This window comes from Chelonia mydas, chromosome 1, assembly GCF_015237465.2.
Source record: "Chelonia mydas isolate rCheMyd1 chromosome 1, rCheMyd1.pri.v2, whole genome shotgun sequence".
Lineage (NCBI taxonomy): Eukaryota > Metazoa > Chordata > Testudines > Cheloniidae > Chelonia > Chelonia mydas.
The window spans coordinates 300,856,976-300,877,686 of NC_057849.1; the positions used below are offsets into that span (position 1 = coordinate 300,856,976).

General features: G+C 42.3%; 1 protein-coding gene across 4 annotated transcripts in view; it reads right to left on the bottom strand.

Annotated features, from left to right (window-relative positions):
- The window catches only part of TFEC (transcription factor EC), a 183,184-nt gene that overhangs the window by 123,683 nt on the left and 38,790 nt on the right, over window positions 1-20,711 (bottom strand). For 2 of the 4 annotated variants that reach the window (XM_037888905.2, XM_037888906.2), the window contains exon 2: window positions 10,832-11,078. In XM_037888905.2, the coding sequence (XP_037744833.1) occupies window positions 10,832-10,969 (138 nt within the window). In that variant the 5' untranslated portion in view covers window positions 10,970-11,078. Of the gene's footprint in view, window positions 1-1,390; window positions 1,641-10,831; window positions 11,079-20,711 lie in introns of those variants that run through there. The other 2 variants (XM_043549827.1, XM_037888907.2) reach the window with 2 other exon arrangements.

A 20,711-nucleotide genomic window follows, 5' to 3' on the forward strand; every position in this document is an offset into this window, starting at 1 on the left:
AAACCAACCTTACAGCCTGCCTCCCTAGGTTAGCTAATTTGTATCTAAAGATACTCTTCCCTTTCTTGATAGGTAGACCCCATCTCTGCTCAGCAGTCATTCTTTTTGGAACAGCACCGCATGATCAAGGAAACTGAAGCCCTTCTAGTGATATCTTCTGCACAGCCAAGCATTCACCTGCAAGGATGTGTCTGGCTCTGCCTGAGTCCCTACCCTTGACTGAATGGACCAATGAGAACACCACCTGTGCCCTCACCTCCTTCACCCTCACTCAGGGTCATACCTTGCAGTATCATTAGAGCACACATGGATGAGCAGCATGGGGTAGTAGTCAGGAGGCTGGATGATCCTTGGCAAACCTTCCGTAATGATTCAGATACAGGTCCCTGGCAGGCAGCATACCCCAGGATGCCAGGTCAGGCCAGCAGATGGCTGCATCCATCTGCCTTAGAAGGGAGTCACAGACCACCACAGCCCTTTGTTTCCTTTGGGGAGTGGTGGTCGTGATTCTTCCCTCTTGGGGGTACATGGCTTCTCCTCCTCCTCCATCTTTGGGGGAGACTCCTCATGACCCTTATTACTAAGACAGCATACAGACTATTTATCTCTTTGGAGGGTAGTCTGGGAGCAGGACTGGAGTACTACTTATTGCCAAAAGTAATCAGCAGCCAGCTTCCTCCCTGTGAAGTAGCAGTTTCTTCCCCCACCCCCTCCACCCCTAGTGGTGCAACTGCATTCCTCTCCAGTTAGATTGCTTCCTCAACCATGCGGGTCTCCATATGCGTATCATGAATGAATTCCTCAGGTGCACAGAGCTCACAGCCTCGCCACCTCCTCCTGTAGCTCTCCCACCTGCTTCCTGAGAAATTTTACCAGTAGGAACCTCTCACACTAGATGTGTCTGCAGGTGTCTGCAGCCTGGCTTTCTGTGAGTGGGAAATGCAGGCCACAGTCTCTGCAAATCCACACCAGGACCTGGGTAGAGGTATCCATGGTCAGATTCTCTGTTAGGACAGAGGTGCAGGAGCCAAGAGCAGTGTTGGCATTGATAATGCCACCTTTCCAAAGCATGATGATTTTATTCTCTCTCTTTCCTACAAACTTCCTCTCAAACTCCTGTTTACTAGCTCCCCTTGGTCGCTTAGCATCTGACTTTTACCCCTTCTCTCCTAGGTCAACCTTGCCCCCTTATCAACACACCAGCAGAAGGGAAGTCACAAGGATGATCAAGGGTCAAAGGATAGAAGGCTAGAGCCTTGCTAGTGCACACTCAGCTAGTGTACACTCAGCCTCTGCCCCCCCATCCTCAAAAACACAATCCCCAACAGACCACACTGTAAACTTTAAGCAACCCAAAAGAGAAATCAAACAGACAAACAAGCTCACTCACCCCAAGATTTAGTGCTTGCTCCTTCTTCATGAGGGGATCTCCCTCTCAGACTCCCGTTTGCTCCCCCCTGTTCCCTAGCTAAATAGATTACAAACACTTTGACACAAAAGGCGTCACCATTGTTACTAAGATAAAATATGTTTAAAAGGCTACAGTTCACGCTACGTCTGATTATTATATACACTGATCTATTTATGAACATGACTACTTTTGTAAAAGGAACTTGCTGATTTGATTGCATCACAAAAGACTGGGGTTGGAACAGAAGGGGATCCCACTGACTAAAACAGGAAGTAAGGGAGGGGAGAGCATGGCTCTATCCATTTGCTGTTGTCAGATGCTATCTTAACAAAAGAAAAGATACTGGAGACCTCTTAAGTAATAGTAAATACTTAACTTGTGTATTATTAACAGGAAAACCACCCAAAACATTACTGACTGGTCAAAAAAAACCAAGCAAACTCTGAGAAGGATTTGCTACATGGTGTCATGATTTTTTTTTTTAATATATAATAGAAAAACATTCTTTACTCTGCAAGTGTGTGTCTTTGCAAATATATATTTATGTATTTAAGCCCATTTCAGGGCATAAAAACCCTAAAAACAACCAGTACCTTTTCAGCAAGAGAAGCTGCAATCGAGAAATCTGAGGTGAAAGGCACTCAAATAAGGGCTGCTTTGGCACTTCTCTGAAGGCCTCCAGTTAGCATTTTGAACTACCTCAAATCATGTCAAGCTTTCATTTAAAAGAACAGGCTCCATTCAGTCCCATCCTTACCACTCTCTGTATGAGGTAAACTGGAATCACTTTTACATAATTGCTTATTGTCTTAGAAATGGGATATTGCATCTTGAAGACCAGCTTTTCCAAGAACAGTTGATGATGAATGGGTTAAAAAATAAGATGCCACTTGTGGACCCAATGTTTTTGTGCCCTCGTCTCAAAAGAAAAGCAGTCGATACTAAAAAGCTACTCCAAATACATATAAGATCAAGCACTAGAGCTGGTCAGAAAATTTCAGTTTCTAAATGGGAAAAGTTTCTGCAATGTTGTTTGCATAATTTCTCCCTTTTTCTACCAGCTCTAAAACAACCTTTAAAAAACCAACTTTGTGTCTGTTGTAACAGTGCAGAAGTCCATGATGCTAGGCAGGGATTTGCGGCAAAAATGCCTGTACAGCACAGTCCAAGAAAAAGAAAGCAGCCTCACAAGCAAGGGGGGAAATGCAGGCACGATTGTACGAAAAATCCCACCCAACTTCACAAAAACAAACCCAAAGTTGCTTACTTTACACTAGTTTGGCTAAGCTCACTACAGAATGATTCCCCCCCATACAACATTCTGGGTAACTTTGCTTCCTACTCCAAAGTTCCTACTATCATATAAATTTTTTTACACTTAGCTGTATGAACTTAATTTAACATCCATAACTCCAATCTGAATCATTTTTCTGTTCTTATCACTCTGCCTTTAGCTGCAGCTCAGGAATACAATTTTCCCTGTATTCAAACTGACCACTTAGAGTTACACAACAACATAAAAATGGCCATACTGGATCAGACCAGTGGGCCATCTAGCCACGTATCCTGTCGTCTGACAGTGGCCAATGCCAGATGCTTCAAAGGGAATAGAACAGAAGAAAAATCATCAAGTGATCAATCCCCTGTCATCTAGTCTCAGTATCTAGCAGTCAAAGGTTTAGGGACACCCAGATCATGGGGTTGTATCCCTGACCACCTTGACTAATTGCCATTGATTGACCTATCCTCCATGAATTTATCTAATTTTTTTGAACCCAGTTATACTTTTGGCCTTCACAACATCCTTTGGAAATGCATTCCACATGTTGGACGTGCATTTTGTGAAGAAGTACTTCCTTTCGTTTGTTTTAAACCTGCTTCTCTTGATCAGGGCTTTTATTAGCAGCAGGACACCCTCCAGTGCATGACTGCATGTCTGGGGGCTTACTAAAGGTAGACTTACACTGCAGTGCATGCACGTGTTTTTCCAGTTTAGTCAGTCATTTCATTAGTTAGTTTCAACATATGTCCACAGCATGTGTAAGGGTTAAATTAGTCTCCTCAACAACCTTGCTTGCACTGAGTCTGACGCAATACCACATACAATGTAGTCTTTAATGAGCAATTCACACAGTTCTCCAAATGCACAAGTCATTGTACAGCCAGTTTTAAATCAGTCGTGTATTGGTGCATACTTTCCCCATTTATTTGACTTCTGGGTGCCTCTCATATGGGAGATTTCTCTGTAGTGCACAGCACGCTTCCAACTTATTCTTTAAGATCTGTATTTTTTTCTTTATCTCCTACATCAAATTGAATGCTTCTTAAATGCTTTTCTTCTTAAACTGCCACATGAAGAAGTAATGCTGTTTGCAGCCATTCATCTTTGTTTGTACCGCTCGCAATTCTGTACTGCTCAAATCTTTACTTCCACTTTCTCCAGTTTTCTGCTGCATTTCCTTCAAACACGAACTTTTCCAGAGGCTTTAGTTTGCCCTTTTTCTTTTCAGGTTTGTTATACTCTTCTTACTTTTTGTTTTGTTCTGGCACCATGTAATAGCTGTTGTCAACTTGCTATTCTGACATTAAAAAAAATACTGGAAACATTTTAAGTAACAGTAAAAGCTTTACTTAAATTGTTGTTTGCCAAGAACTGTACATCGGTGTTGCTGGCATGCCTGCAAAGTCTAAGCCATGTGCTTCTGATGACAAGGCTCACTTACACAGTGATTCCTCCATCCAGCACTATTGGTAACTTTAGCCAAGTTCCTACTATCATTACATCTACCATGATTACTTTATTGTAACTACTGTATGTCAATAAATATCAATGTGTTTATATTTATGGGAACCTCCATACTGTGTATGATGAAGACTCACTAGTCAAATTACATAGATCTAGTAACCACCCAAACACACCGAGAAATCTGTTATCTACAGCCAGGGATGCAGATATCACAGAATATGCTCCAAGGAGAAAGTCCAGGATATACACCTTAAACGCACTCAAAACTGCCTTCACCAAACAAGGACACTCCACCAGAGAGGTAGATCGCATCATGAACAGGCCACCCAAATACCCTGAAAGAACCTGCTTCAATACAGAAATAAACCCCCCTCTGACTCCTAGTTCTCATCTACTACCCCACACACTGAACCATACAAGGTATCATCAAACAACTACAGCCCATACTTGATGGGGAGCCCATCCTGAAAGAAATCTTTCCTGAATCCCCTCTTCTCGTCTTCTAACAGCAACCTCTCTAAACTCATCATCAGAAGCAAGCTCCCAGGACCAGGACACACCAACTCAAAGTGGCACCAGATCCTGTCAGAACAACAGATGCAAAACCAGCAATCTCCACTGCTACAATGATCAACACCCCCTGCCCACAACACATCTTTCAAGATCCATGGATCATACACATGCCTATCACATGTGGTGTACCTCATCCAGTGCAGTAAATGCAACTATATGAAACCAAACAATCACTAGGCTCTTGAATGAATTCACACAGGAAAAGACAAAAACACCATACTGGCTTAGACCAAAGGTCCATCTAGCCCAGTATCCTATCTTCTGACAGTGGCCAGTGCCAGGTGCCCCAGAGGGAATGAACAGAACAGGTAATCATCAAGTGATTCATCCCCTGTCGCCCATTCCCAGCTTCTAGCAAACAGAGGCTAGGGACATCATCCCGGCCCATCTTGGCTGATAAAATTGATGGACCTGTCCTCCATGAACTTATCAGGTTCTTTTTTGAACCCTGTTATAGTCTTGGCCTTCACAGCATTCTCTGGCAAGGCGTTCCACAGGTTGACTGTTCTGCATATTTACAGAATTACTTTGATCTAACTACTTGGCTCAGGGGTGTGAATAGTCCACTCCCCTAAGCGACGTAGCTATACCAACCTAAGCGCTGGTAAAGACAGCACTATGTCAGTGGGTCAGTTTTGACCTCACCCACTTTGTCTCTCTAATCAAATTGCAGACATTTGTAGTATCAGTGGTTTAGAATATTTCAATCAAGTTTTTTTCCACATTATTTACTGTACCACTTCCCCCAATTCTTTTCTCCCGTCCTGTTTATTTCTTTCACTTTCTTTTCTTCCACTGGATTCCCTTCTTCAGCTTCTGCCCTCCCCTTCCATTTCCTCATATATTCTGTTCTTCCGTTTCCTCCTCCTCTTCCCACTCCCCCACACTTTTGTTTTACTTCTGATTTTCTTGTGTTTTCTGTTTTATTTCCCTCTCCCCTCTGTTCCTCTTCCCCTTGTTCTCATTCTTTCCCTTTCTGTCCTTTTCCTCTTCTCCCCGACTTCTTTCTCCCTCTCTTGTTTCTCTATCTGCTTCTGAATGCCTGTCAATTGTCTCTCAGACTGACAGGCAGCAAAGATTCCATGTGTGTCGTTCATTAACACTGGAAAACAGTATTGTTCTGGACTGCTTATTTGTAGAGTGCCACAGATGTGAAAGGCAGCATTATGCAGATCAAGAGCCACCACTGGGAAGAGATTCTTATCACTCTGTTCTCTCTCTCAGCCACTCTTCTAGCATGGTATATTAGCCACATAGATTCTGGGAAGAACAGTCAAATGGCAGTTCAGACAGCAACAGACAAGCTCAGACCTCAGACAAAAGAAGGTTACTCACCCACAAAAACACAAGGGTAAATAGAGTTTTGGGATGCACACTCTTGAAAGCAATTGGTGAGTCACTGATATCGACTGAGGACCCTCAACTTTATGCAAGAAAGAAAAGCTTGGCAGAAAGCCAAGCTGTCATCAAGGATGTAGCAGACAAAGAGGTTCTTCTGCAGTAGTCCAGGTTTGCTTGGGATATTAGGGCAGGTTAGATTCCCCTATAGGGGTGCCATGAGGGACGCATAAACGGAGTAGAGGGATTGATTGGTTGAAGAAAATAACCTTTGTGACAACTAGAAGATCATAAAAAGCAAGGCTTTGCTTATTGCAGTGAACTATGGTTGTTACTATTTAGATGTAAAGAGAAACAAGTTCCCTATACAATGCTCTAGGTGTCCAAACACTTAATTAGAATTGCAATAAAATCCCAGCAGCATTCAAATATTCATTTCAAACCAGAAGTCAGCCAGCTGGCCACCTACAAAAAGACTCCTTTGCACGTCTTCATTGTTCTAGGAAGCAATTATAATGGAAGTTATTCTTATTAGCCAAATCATTCAGTATTTGTGGGGAAAGGCCCATTACAGCCAGTGATTGAAAATGGCTAATGGGCTAATTGTCTTACTCACCTATGCAGAACACAAGATGTAGGGTCATATCCTCAGCTGGTGTAAAACAGAACAGCTCCAGTGGAGTCAATGAAGTAATGATGATTTACACAGCCTGACAATCTGACCCATAATATTTGTCTTCACTTTTTCTTGACCTGCACTGTTGTATGGTGGCGTGATATGCCAATGAACAGTGCCAACATGCAGTGATTTTATGAGGAACCATTCCCACCTGGCAAATTTTCTTCTATGCTAAAGCTCAGTGCCCTCTTTCAAATCCTCCATTAAAATCTTTATCTTGCATGATGCCTACAAAAAAATTGGCAATGGTTAGGCAGTTGGTAAGCTGAGACCAATTCTTATCATGCTGATCAATATCACCTCATTGTTACTTTGTGCCCCCTTGTCTGTTTATTGTGTCCACTTCTGTCTTTCGTCTTAGAATGTAGGAAAGATGGCCTAGTGGATAGGGTGCTTGAGTACACTGCAGGACTTCCTTTGTGACCTCGGCATATTCACTTAATCTACCCTGTACCTCAGCGGTAAAATGAGAATAATACTTCTCTACCTCACAGGATAAAAATCCATTAATGATTGTGAGACACTCAGATATTGTGAGGATAAAGGCCAGATAAGTATACATAGATGAATAAACTGTTCAGGGTAGGGACCATCTCTTTTTCTGTGTTCATACAGCAACTAGTTGAATGGGGTTGGGATTCTGGTACCTCTGCAATATAAATTATAAATATAATAATGATCTCTGTACTGATCTAAGTCAGATGTAGGGCTGCAGTGAAGTAATAGTTGTAGAGGGGAGTTAAGAATCTTTGGAGAGCTTGCACAGGGACTGTGTAGTCATTCTAGTTTGATTCGCCTGGGAGAGCTATAAACTCTGAGGCTACAAAGAGTTCATTTACTCACAGAGATGAGCGGAAGCGAGATGCTGGGAGAGTGGCCAAGAGCAGCCATTATGAGACTCAGGATCTCTCCTACAACACGTAGATACAATCCAGGGGGTTAATAGAGGCTACTAGTCAAAATTATTTGTTGTATCTGTGCTTTATGGGTTTTATTTTCTGGTGATCTTTTTTCAAAGATTGTTTTTACTCTCCTACAAGTAAACATATCTTGCATTTATTATTTTATTGTTATTACCACAGTAATAATGATAATTCATATAATATCTTAATTATACATAGTTCCTTGTGTGCCTAAGGGATCCTAATGTGTTTCACACAGTATAGGCACAATCCTCAATTTACTCAGGCCAAAGTTATCACTGACATTTATGTAGACTTTCCCTGAATGAAGGCATGTAGAGGCCTGTACAGATAGATGCAGGAATAGGTAATTGAAATGCAGGCACCCAAGGGGTGTATCTAGCAACTTTTCAAAGCCACACATACCACTACCCAACATTTAGGGCAGGAAAAGTGAAGACAAATGATGTATGCAACTGAAACTGTAAAGAGAACTTTGGTGAGCTGAATGTAATTTCTAGAGTTGGTCAAAAAATGAAAAATATTCTTTGTGGAAAATTTCAAGTCATTATTGGTCCTTTCAGAGCTTCAAAACCCTTCAATTTTCCCGCTCAACTCCTTCTCACCTTCTGAACTCACAGTCAGCTGAGGAGACCTAGGACTTCCTCTAAACCAATTAATGCAAATCTTAATCCATCAGACGACTTGCTACTGTGATGACAAGCACTCCATAGACTCCACCTAGTGGGTATCCTAGCCATCCCAGCCTGGACATCAAGAGATCATGTCTAGAAACGAACCTGTCTTCGGGATGGTAGTTTAAAACACCAACACTTTGACAATGTGTTCGGCCTGACTTGTCTTTTTGTTCAAACCTTTAAAAAAAATGTCTACCCTAACTCAGGTGACTTGATCTTCCTTGAACCTTTAGACACTTCCTGCTTTTTGGAGACAGTACTTCCTATCTGTGACTGACAACTGGGGCTGTGAGAAAAGAATGGGAAAATCATCCCATGCGAGATTGCTCCTCTGCTGCTGATGATTGGAGTTGAACTCTGAAGGGTGCCCAGGACTTTCCAACCATCAACAGAGGAGAAAAGGTAAGCCAGGAAAGCTTCTGCCATAAAATGATCTGCTGCAAATGAGTGTTAGTAGGGTGAGTAATGTGAACCCCAGGACCATTCCACCACTCATAGGGAAAGGGCTTGACTTTTAAATGTCACCCACAGATCCACTATAAGGGGGCAAGCTTAGATTATTTTTATTTTTCCGCTATTTTTTTCTGTTTCCAGCTTGTTTTCGTTCCACTACTAGACTATTTGTACACCTCTTTCTCCCCATTGTTACTCTGCATCCCTTTCCCCATTTCCTCCTCTCTTTCTTTTCCATCCTACTACTTGCCTGCTTCCTCCCCCATTTTCCTTCTTCAAATAATTTCCCTTGCCACTCACCAAGCCGGCTTTCCTTCCCCTCACTCACCATATTCCATTTTTCCACCCTCTCATTTTCCTCCTTCTCCATTTATCCCTTCCTCTCCATTTTCCTGTATGATTTTCTACCTGAAGGAAAGTGATATCTCTGCAGGCTCTTAAGCACTCATTGATCACCTGCAAGCCATAATACTGAGTGCATCTTCCTGCAGCGCCCCCTGTCTCAGGTTACCATAGAGACAACAAAGCAGCTGAAAGGGGAGTTAGCGCTGCCCTGCAGGATGAAGCTGTTGGTCAGTTTGCCAAAGCAGGAGATTGGCAGGAAGTCATGGTACCAACCACATGCAGGCCTCATTTATTTCCTCCCAATTAAAGGCAGTCTGTAGGGAAAAAGTAAAGTGCCAGTACATTTGAACTGACGTGAACCGACCCACTGAGAGTGCTTGTTAGCGCTCACCATACTATCATTTCCTCTCACTGATTGATAGAACGGTGTATATATGGCAGACAGCAAATTCATTACAACACATTAGCCAGACAGGCAGACAAATGCCCACAGGGGCAGAAAAGCTGTAAGGAATAAATAAAAACTTTATTTAAAAAAAAATCCCTTCTTTTTCCCCAGGCTATGGTGAGGTAGACTGCAGGAGTGGGTGATTGGAGGGCCGGGCAAAGGGAAGGGAATGGCAAGTAGGGGTGGGGAAGTTGATTAGCAGTCAAACACGCTCCTGGAACACCCAGGGTCATATTTAGATTTTATATAATAACTGAACCTCTGCTTGTGTTTTTTTTCCCCCACTGCTAAATGAAGTTATTTTCAAGAAAGAAAGAAACCCAATAAAATTCCAGATGATGATCTCCCAGTGCAGTCCTGGAATATCACATTTGAAATGGGTGTTTGGCCATTTCATTTATTGTAAATTAGTGTCCCTTGGTTTAATAAATTAAAAAACAAGCAAACTACTCTCAGCATTTATCAACTGCTACCACCGTGTGGCATTTGAGAGACCACAGTAATCTCCTATTCTGAGTAGAGGGAAATACAGTTGTATGAGCTGATACCACTGTTTGGAAATTGCTGGTAAATGTTGACTTCTGTAATGCACCGCCACCACCAAAATAACACGGGTGAGTATGACCACTAGATATCAACCTCAAACTGATCCTGATTAAGATGGGAGAACTGGACTAGGCATTATGGCCTCTAAGAGACCGGGGGCTGTGGGAACAGTGGCAAAGGCAATCATCCCATGCCTGATTGCTCCTCCACTGCTATCGACTGGAGTTGAGTTTTGAAGGCTGCCCAGGACTTTTCCCACCACCAGTGGAGGAGGAAAGGTAAGCCAGGAAAGCTGCCATAAAATGATCCACCGATAATGAGTATAGTAAGGGGAGTCAGGTAAACCCCAGGACTATTCCACTATCCATAGGGAAAGGGTTTGGCTTTTACAGATCACCCACAGATTCACTGTAAGGGGGCAGGCTTAGGTCAATAGAAAGCTGAGCCTAAGTGTTCTGGCTCAGGGAGGGTGTTTTTGATCAGGGATGGGCCCAAAGAGGAGCCAGTTTGCTATGATTTACTTACCACCTGCCCCTCTGTTAGGCTGTGTTAATTCCAGCAGCCTTTTTTCCTTCCCCTTCAGGATCCAAGTGAGTTAATTATATTATAAGACTATTTAAAAACCCAGCTTTCTACAGATAGCGCAGTATACTGAATTTTGCTTTATCAATGATTGTTGGTAATACAGGTACCTCAGAGAAGTCAGATGTTTTGTTTGATGGAATGTGTGTTCCCACTGGAAAAAATCCTTTGAATCCTGGATACTGTGGAACTGGCGTATAGCACCACGAATAACATGCCTGGGGCTCTTCTGGATAGTGTTTGTCCATCCGCTCCTGATCCTGTATCTTTCCTCAGAGCTGAAATTGTAGTCCAGTAAGTGCCTGCAACATAGCTTTAGTTCCTCCTGTTCCACTATTAACAGAGCTGAAAGAATCACTGTAGAAAAACACAAAAATAAAATAGAAGCAGCAATTTGATTTATATCACAATGTAAGGCTACTACAGTGAAAGAACAGTTCCTTAAATAGAAAACCAAATTAATGTTATGGTGGTTAGAGTGCACCCATAAGGACACAATCCCCAATGTATTACTAAAAGATGAGAAGAAACAGTTGGCATTCAGTTAACAATCATGTTTGGAGGTTTGTGACTGACTTTGTTATTCCAAGGGAAGCCAGGTACTAGTCTCTTGGGATTATGTACAAAGGCAAGAAAGAAGTGGACATGTATGAACCTCAAAGGTGACTGCTGGGTTAATAAAACAGTCTGTTTTCTGTTCACCCCACTCTTCCTCTCAGTGTGCAAAGTACATTAAAATATGTCAAAAGGAAAGCCATTTGCTGGGGAGAAATAATTCAGTTAAAAGTCAAAATTTCCAGCTGGTGCATTGCCTTGGTGTGTATAAGTGCACTAACAAAGTGACCCACATATCTCACTGGATGAAAGTTGATATCCTCATTAAAGTAGAAACAAACACTTAAAATAGGAACAACTGCCAGTTAAAAAGAATAGAGCACAATTGATATAAGCCTGCAGTTTTCCTTACTCGGTTTCCTACTTGTACTATAACAGCTATACTATATATGTAAGTAACCTCTTGAAAAAAGCAATGAAGCCAAAGCTAATTCCATATGCGGTGTCCACTCTACTTTGCTAGAGGAATTTTGTTGCTAATAGTCAAGTATATTATTGTTCCATGTTTAGGGGGCAGGAAATCTTTTGAAGTCCACTTTATATGCAGTCACATACAAAATAGGGACCTACTCCTGCAAAACCCTGTTGTACAATAGTAATCCTTATAAATGTGGAATAGTCCTGCAGAAATGAAGAGGACAATTCATAGGAGCATGTAAGTATGGCTCACATAAGGATTTACAGGATCAGCATCATAGACTTTAAAATAATGTTATCTAAATGGCTTCTACTGACTTGCCCCAGGAAATTCAGAATTAATGCTTCAAGTCCATCTTTAATTCACTCTGGTGGGTCTAAGTGTTGTATCAGTCATGTTGCGTGAGATCAGGTCACCCACTGTTTGTTCCAGGCCTCTGGTGGAGGGCAATATTAGATGAAAGTTCAAGCAAAACGGGGACAAATTTCACACTGTGCAGTAAGCAGCCTTTTTGTTTTTTTAAATCAGCTTTAAATAATATTAATTAATAAATTATTTCATTTGAAAAAAAGGGAAGAAAGAAAGAAATCTGTGAGAGACATGTATGAAATTTGACAATTTCCAAAAATCTGCATTAATAACCAAATAGGAGCCATTAGAGTCTACCATCTAAATATGAATATAGGCAATGTTCCAAATGTATATCCTCGGGACTTTTTAAAATGTGCATTATTTTTCTCAAGCTCATAACTCCTTCCCCCATTATGCAAATACATACTTAGGGTCTTTTGAAAAATGCATTTTATGAACCTATTAGACTATAATAGCTCTTAAGTAGCTGTTATGAGCTAGCGTGTCAATACATATCCAGGAACTTTTTAAATGTTTTAAAGCATTATATAGAACATTACTATTTATTATTGTTACTATAGGTTCAGTGGAAGACAGCCTGGTAACTGTTGTGCACTTCTCTCTCACTCAGGTTTCATCCTTCTCAGTTTATTTGACATTGGCTAAAGTGAACCCATAACGAGGGCATACTTGGTTGAACCGTAATGTAAGAATTTAAGCACTGCTCCTACAAGTGGTTCCGTGAAGGTGGACATGGAGACCCACTGAAGTCAGTGGAGACTTGCCCACTTGGAATAAGCTGCAGGATCAAGGTCTTCCTTTCTTCTCCTTTGGTGCCAAAACATAAGTGAATTGAGTCTCAAAACAGGATGCTGCAAAAGTTCCATATTACAGCTGGGGACCAGTGATTTAGATAACTTGCCCCAAGTGTCAGATGAAGCCTGCATGGAGCTGAGAATAAAATCATGTGGCATCTCTTGGCTCCCAGGGCTGTGTCTTAGCCACAAGTACTAATGGCTTGTGCAGCTGAATACAGCCCAGTGCCACCAACGAACAAGAGAAAATAAACCCTGTTTCCTTTTTATTGCATTACTTTTATCCTGAAGGCATTCATGTTCTTTTGGTCCTTAATATGAGACAGTCTATCATGTATTCCTTGAACATCCAAAACTCCCTTTCAATTCAATGGGATTTGGGGGCTTATTATGAACACAGAATGAGGCACTAAGGGTGAAAATCCATCCCCCTCCTTGACAGCCTCGTAGGCCCTGCCCCACTTGCAGCAGTAACTGCACCATGCTTCTGCACAGAGGAGGCTGAATGTGGGGATACTACTCAGAGGGTGCACACTCTGGGCCTGCTCCTGCTCCCAGTGACTTCACAGAGAGATGGATCAGACCCTCTGTTCACAGCATGGAGCCTGGCTCCAGCATGAAGTCCCTATGCAGCACCATGCACAAGGCGGGACATAAGAAACAAAGAGGTGGGTTAGAGGAACCTTCTCTGTGCAGATCTTCTCTTCCTTGTACTGCAGGGTTGAGATGGCCACATAAGGCCACAGGGACACTACTCCAGTCACTGAGCTATAATAGCCTGTGCAGAGTGGCTCCACAGTCACTCTGCAAACCATTAGAGTCTCTCCTCCCAACCCCACGACTTATATGCCCAGGGCCTAGATGAGTTAATCAGGCTGGGTACTGGATATGAGCCCCAGTGAGTACTGAGGAGTGCGCATTATGCAAAGTAACACAAGTGGCTGCAAGAACTCCTTCCTGGGCTCTGCAATCTTGTATCAATTTGGATATCACTGTTGCAGTGCAGACCCATGCAGATAAAACTCCCTCTCTAGTGTGCTAAAAATGTTTCTGGATATGCAGAATAGTAGTTCTTCTAAACAAAGGAACTTAGTCATTTTCATTTATTTTTCCCCTTCAAAAATGCCCCAAGGCAGTCATCTATTTCAGTCAATGGTAACCTGAAAATGAAAATATATATATATGAACTATAGGAGCACAAAAGGCATCTAAACCCACAAACATTATTTTTATACACACCAACTCAGCCGAATAAATTTCTTTGCATTTCATTGGAACTCTTGGTTAACTCTTTGTATGCCAAGTTTTGACAGAGAGTTACATGCCAATGGAATTGCATATGTATTATCGAATGCTCTCTTACAATGGAAGGGAAAGAGGACAGTAACATACAACTGCAACAGATGTAAAAGAATCTCAAGTATTTTTTCAATTTTAAAAAGTTACATCTGTTTCCAGGTTTTTCCACCCCCCAAAAATCATAAAAGTAAAAATTAACTTCAAACATATAAAGTATTTAACCGCTATTACTAAAAATTACTTTCAGAATTTGTTCCAATATGTTATTAATAACAAAACAAAGTTAAAAAAACCCAGCCATCTAATACTGGGTTGTTCCTCATTTCAGAGTGGGAGCTGGGGGGAGGGGGGGCTGGAATTGTTAAGCCTTTTTTCCATTTTTTTCCCCTTTTTTAGTTGAAATTTAGAACTTTTCAAAATTATCTGACTAGCTCCACTGGTCATGGAAATTCCAAGATTAAAAAAGAAAAAACAAATGTGAAAATGGAGTTCAAGTTGAGAATACATATCACTAACTGAACGGTAAAAGAACTTGCAGGGATTCAGAATTAAGGTTACACTTCAAAGAAAGCTCAACATGTTCACTTATGCACATGCAGAGTTAAAGAATTTAGACAGACTTAACTCTGCCCTGTTGTGATACCATGTGTGACAAATTTCCTGCTCTACCTTGGTGGGTCTTGCACTTATTGGCAGATTTGCTCACCTTGGAGCTTCACGGTTGCCCTCAGCTTGGCCATCCTTCTGAATTCACAGTCCAGGTTGACTCCTCCTATGTCTGACCAGGAGTTGGGAGGATTTGGGGGGAACCAGGGCCCACCCTCTACTCTGGGTTCCAGCCCAGGGCCCTGTGGAATGCAGCTGTCTAGAGTGCCTCCTGGAACAGCTATGCGACAGCTATAACTCCCTGGGCTACTTCCCCATGGCCTCCTCCCAACACCTTCTTTATCCTCACCATAGGACCTTCCTCCTGGTGTCTGATAATGCTTGTACACCTCAGTCCCCCAACAGTCCGCGTTCTCACTCTCAGCTCCTAGTGCCTCTTGCTCCCAGTTCCTCACACGCACACCACAAACTGAAGTGAGCTCCTTTTTAAACCCAGGTGCCCTGATTAGCCTGCCTTAATTGATTCTAGCAGCTTCTTGATTGGCTGCAGGTGTTCTAATCAGCCTGTCTTAATTGTTTCGAGAAGGTTCCTCATTGTTCTGGAACCTTCCCTGTTACCTTACCCAGGGAAAAGGGACCTACTTAGCCTGGGGCTAATATATCTGATTCTATTACTCTCCTATAGCCATCTGACCCGACCCCGTCACACATGCTATAAACATACAGTTATGATTAAGTCATTTTAGTGTCTGTGATCCCAGATTAGATGAAGCTGATTTTTAAAGACACACTAGGGCTTCCTCATATTTTTCCCCTTATGGTGTTATATGAGATACCAACTTCCTGAATTCAAAACTGGCAAGACAGTCACTGACGGAGCCAACTTTGCAACTGGGATGGGAGGGTGGGAGTTGTGCACAGAGGTTTTGGGGGATCTTGGGCAAAATCTGAAACTGAGGCTGACCACCCTTCCAAAAAATGTATCACTGAGAGGAGACTTATTTTGGGGGAGGGGGAGAGGAGGATGCCTTGCATTCACTGCACAGCAATGACTCAGCTCCTGTCCCATTGAGCTGGACTTGGCTCCATGCTCAGGATGTTGCGACCTGGCACGCAGGATCACAGCACCACTCAGGTGTCCTGGCCACCCCTCAATCGTGATGGAGGGGCCTAGGGGCTGAGTCTGTGGTGCTATGACCCCACATACCTGGTCACAACACCACATGGTTTGGGGGCTCTCTCAAACAGGGGAGCTTTGGACAAACTGCTGCTTTTGCCACACCTCTGGCCAGCCTTGGGGGAAGGGGGTGTGCAATGGGTCATTGGTGGTGCCACTAACCCCCCACAGCAGCACCCTCCACCCCAGCTCTATAACCCTAATGCTGGTCCTGTGCAGAGGGGAGGCCTTGAGGAAGGGGGGCAATGGAAAGCGATCCCATCTTTCAGTCACTCAGCCCCCCTTTTAGCTCCCTGCTGGTTTTAAGTAAAAGTTTTTACATAACTCAAAGCCTGGCATGTGTGTTTTACTTCCACTCGGAGTAAAACAGAAGATGGAGATATTTTGTAAGAAAAGATGGATCTTTACAAAAGACTATGGGAAACAAGTCAGACGAGCTCCGCTACTAAACAATGGAGATAATGAATAAGTGGGCTAGCCTGAAACTGGTTAGGATGATGCACTGAATTGGAATTTCAGCAATAATATTTAAAATGTAGACGGGAAAGAGAAGAGTGAGAGCTAGTCAGAAAATCAAGTATGACCTTGCATTAAATATAGCAGGGGGGAAAGAACAACAGTGAGATTTTGGGTTATATTTCCAAAGGCATCAAATTATGGATCCGGCAATATCCTTTCTCTCTACAGCACTGATGAGATTGAATTTACTACTACATATAGCTCTGAGCACCCCACAGCACAAAAATGGAAAATATGTGAAAAAGAATAATAGCAAGCATTGCTACGGAGTCAGGGGACTGATTTATAAGAATTAAATGACAAATGGGTGAGATGCATAATAGTCCACAAATAGGTGAAAGGCGTAAATACTGAGGAAGAAGATGAAATGTTTAAAATAATACAAGAGGTTATCACTGGTCATGATTAGTATATTAAGAATGTTAAACAGGTAGAATACCAAGAAAAATTCTTGACAGTGAATCTTAAAAGACAGTGATTGTGTCCCAAAGAAAGTCCCATAATTTGAGTCCTTTAAAACTAGACTTGGCAAAGTACTAGTACAGCTACTGGACAATAGGTCATGAATCTGTTTTAGCAGGGGAGGGACAAAATGACCTATCAGGTCTTTTTCCTCTCTAACGTCTTTGAGCCCATAAAGTTCTAAGTCAGATGTTTGCATCTCTTGTCCATGTAATCAGCAGTGCTCAATGTAGCCACAGGGAGAGATGAAAAGGTGAGGGTAGTCGTACAGTTATCTAAGTCAGAAGAAACCCATAATAGTAAAAATTCTTTTTTATACAGTAATTATAAATATAGTTTTCTTTTCAGGGCTTAGGATGGAAAACTGAATGGAAAACTGGACTTTAAGGACATGGATAAAGAACAGTACATGAAGAAGTCATTGCTGCAGATGGATCAGGGAAAAGATGCAAAAGAAAATGACATTAAAGATATTCCCCTGCTATCAACAAAAACAAGTAGCAGAGTTTGATGCATCATCAGTGGTCTTGTTTCCTCCTATTCTTCACCAAGTAACAACTATTTGAAGTCAGAATCCTAATGAAGGCCCATTGTTCTTCAGCTCTTCCATGATAATCTCTTTATCTCCTCCCTGCATTAGGGTGCCCAGATACTGAAAGAAAAAATTCAGATCCAAGGAACATCAGCAGTAGTAGTCTGATTTGAAGGTGCTGTGGAAGGTGAATATATTGGTGATATTATAACCTGCTTTTAGTCATGAATTAATGTCAGATTAAATAATGATTAATAATACTTAGTTCTTATGTGCACCAGTAAAAGTACTGCAACTAGCTATAACATCTGGCCACCTGGATAACACAACCCATAGATTTTACCCAGTGATTCCTACAAGAACACTCTGTTCAAACACAAACCACGGGGTTCTAGTTTGTCCCCCCTTCATAGTTAACATGTGTATGAAGGAGACAGTGAGATGATTAGGGCTGCAGTGCTAATAGTGTGGGGATAAAATGCAGCTTTACAGCTCCTTTTAATTAAATACAGGGTGTCTTTGCCCTGCTTTCAGGGTGCAGGGCTGTGATAGTGGCTTGGATTCAAGCAAGCTGGCTGAAGCTCAAGCCAGGAATGATGCATGTGTGGGCCAAAGGAAGAATGTGACAGAAGTCGCTTGTGCTGGAATCCAAAACTCTGAGAAGATTCAAACAGCTACTATTTTTAAAAAAGAGGTCAGCTTGCCAGAGAAGTGTTTCCTTCTTTCCACACAGATATGAAATAGATGGAATACAGGCTGTTCTGATGTGTACTTCCAGAGCCCTCACTCCCGCCAATACCAATACCCCATTATTGTTATTATTTGTATTGCCATGAAGCCTAGGAGCCCCAGTCATGCACCAGGACCCCATTGTGTTAGGCACTGTACATATCCCCTTGTCAACTATTTGATTAAAGACAAATTTAATAAATGATTGAGGAGTGAGGCAATTTCAGACCATTCTTTACAAAGCCTCCTGCGGTGCATAAACTCCAGACTGCCACATAAACTGGGCTACCTGCCACCCTGACCAATTCTGGGGCTCCCTCTCCCCTCCCCAGTGCACAAGGGGAAAGGGAAGCAGAGAAACAGCACCCACACTCAGTCTGTAGGGAAGGAATTGCTGGAGTGGCGGGAGGCTCATGTGTCTCAGTCTCCTTTTCTGCCCCTTGCTGGGGTTGAGGAGGGAGCCCAAAGTCTTCATCACCCCTTACAGCTTCAGTAGAGGGGCAGAACCAAGATGGGGATGGGTTTATTTTCTTTTAAATTAAAACAACAAAAAAGGGTACCTGTGGTGGTTGGGAAGCGTTCCTGGGGCCGTGAGTATCGTTGCCGAGGGAGATTGTAGAATCTCCATCATTGGAGATTTTTAAGACCAGGGAAGACAAACACCTGTCAGGGAGGGGCTAGATAGTACTTAGTCCTGCCTTGAGTGCAAGGGACTGGACTAGATGACCCCTTGAGGTCCCTTCCAGTTCTATGATTCAATCTCCCCCATACTCAGTCACCTAGTGAAGACCCCATTGGGCCCCCAACAGCACTAAGCTTTTCAACAGTGCATACTCAGTGCCAACCTTGCTGTCATACTTTAAAGGTCCAGTTGCCATATACTGCAGTCAGGCTTTGACATCCCCATTGAAAATGGAGAGGAATTGGGCACCAGATATCATTCCCAGACAAGTCTCACTACCTTTCGATGAGAATTTGTTTCTGAGTCTGCAGATCCATGTGGACCACAAAGCTCCTATCGGTTCCATGCCACAGAATACCACATATCAGGACAGAATTTGGCATATAACATGGTGCAGATTACAAACTAGCCATCTCTTCATATTACACAACTAAAGACAAATATGCTTAGTCCATAAGACAGCCAGTCCGAGCACAGCACAGCTAGAGGAGAGAAGTTTAAAACAAAAAATAATGTTTCTTGACTTGAGACAATATTTTCTTCTAGTTATAAATGGTATAAGCCTGTCTCAGCACACCAATCCTACCTCACCAGGTAGGAACAAGAAAGGAAACCTGTGAGGAAATGTAATGATCTTTCTTTATTTCTGTGTTCCCCTTCCTCACTCATCTTGCCAACATTTTTGGATTAAACTTAAAAAACAAATTTCGAACATAGGAAACATAAGAAGGGGGAAATGGGCCCCATGCCAATCACCTCTTTCCTGCTAAGAAACAAAATGGTACATTGCAAAAATAGTGTTGCCCCTTTTTGACCTGAGTGGCTAGTCAAAGTTTGGGGCCCTGGGGATGTTCCATTGGAAGTGGAAATTGATGGAGTCTAGTGTTTTCTTTGTTCATTTTTCTTTGTTAATCTTGTTTATTTAAAAAGAGTGTACAAAGTCCAGCTTCTCTGAATGCAGGAGGCACCAAAAACAAAAGGTGCAGTTTCTTAGTTTACAGCCCCAAGCGTCTTCAGCCAACAGACCTGAAAACTCTCTCTCTAGCTATTTCCAGGGTCACACTGTGTTCACTTGCTACTGCTTAACTTTCTTGTTTTTGCCTCTGCTTCTCTCTCTGTTCAGTGTGGTCTCAGTGTCTGTGTGTTCTGCCTTCCCTCACACATGTTACCCAAAACAACACTCAGCAAAAGCCCTCCACTCACTCAGTCCAAGAACTGCTGGGTGAGTTCACAACGCCTTTTGTCTTAGGTGCTTGTGGTTAAGTTATCCTGACAGTTACGTTAACTGAAGAGTGTGCTCAGACCCAATCTCAAAGAGGGTTGTGAGTCATGCAGTCACAGGTACCCCTCATCATAACAATAGCTTCTCCTAGCAGCACACCAATTTATGGACTCCCACCATCTGCTTTTCTGTATTTTCTCTTTACTTGTTTGACTACGAGTTTTTCTGCGGTGCTTGTTGACATATATATGACATATATATAGTTGACACTATATGAGTGCCACACAAACATTAGCAAATTTAATCCTCACAATACTCCTTTTGATCCAGGGAAGGCTTATTGTCTCCATTTTATTGATGAAAAATTGAGGCACAGAGAAAGATTTAGGGCCTGGTTTGTTTTACAGAAGAGGAGAGCATCTAAAACTCCATCTGAAGTCAGTGGGAGTTTGGGGATCTCTGCTTTGATACTCAGCACCTCATGAAATCAAGTTTTAAGTGCTCAGGTTTACACAGGGAGCCTCTGGCAGAGCAGGGAACAGAACTCAGATCTCCTGAGCCTC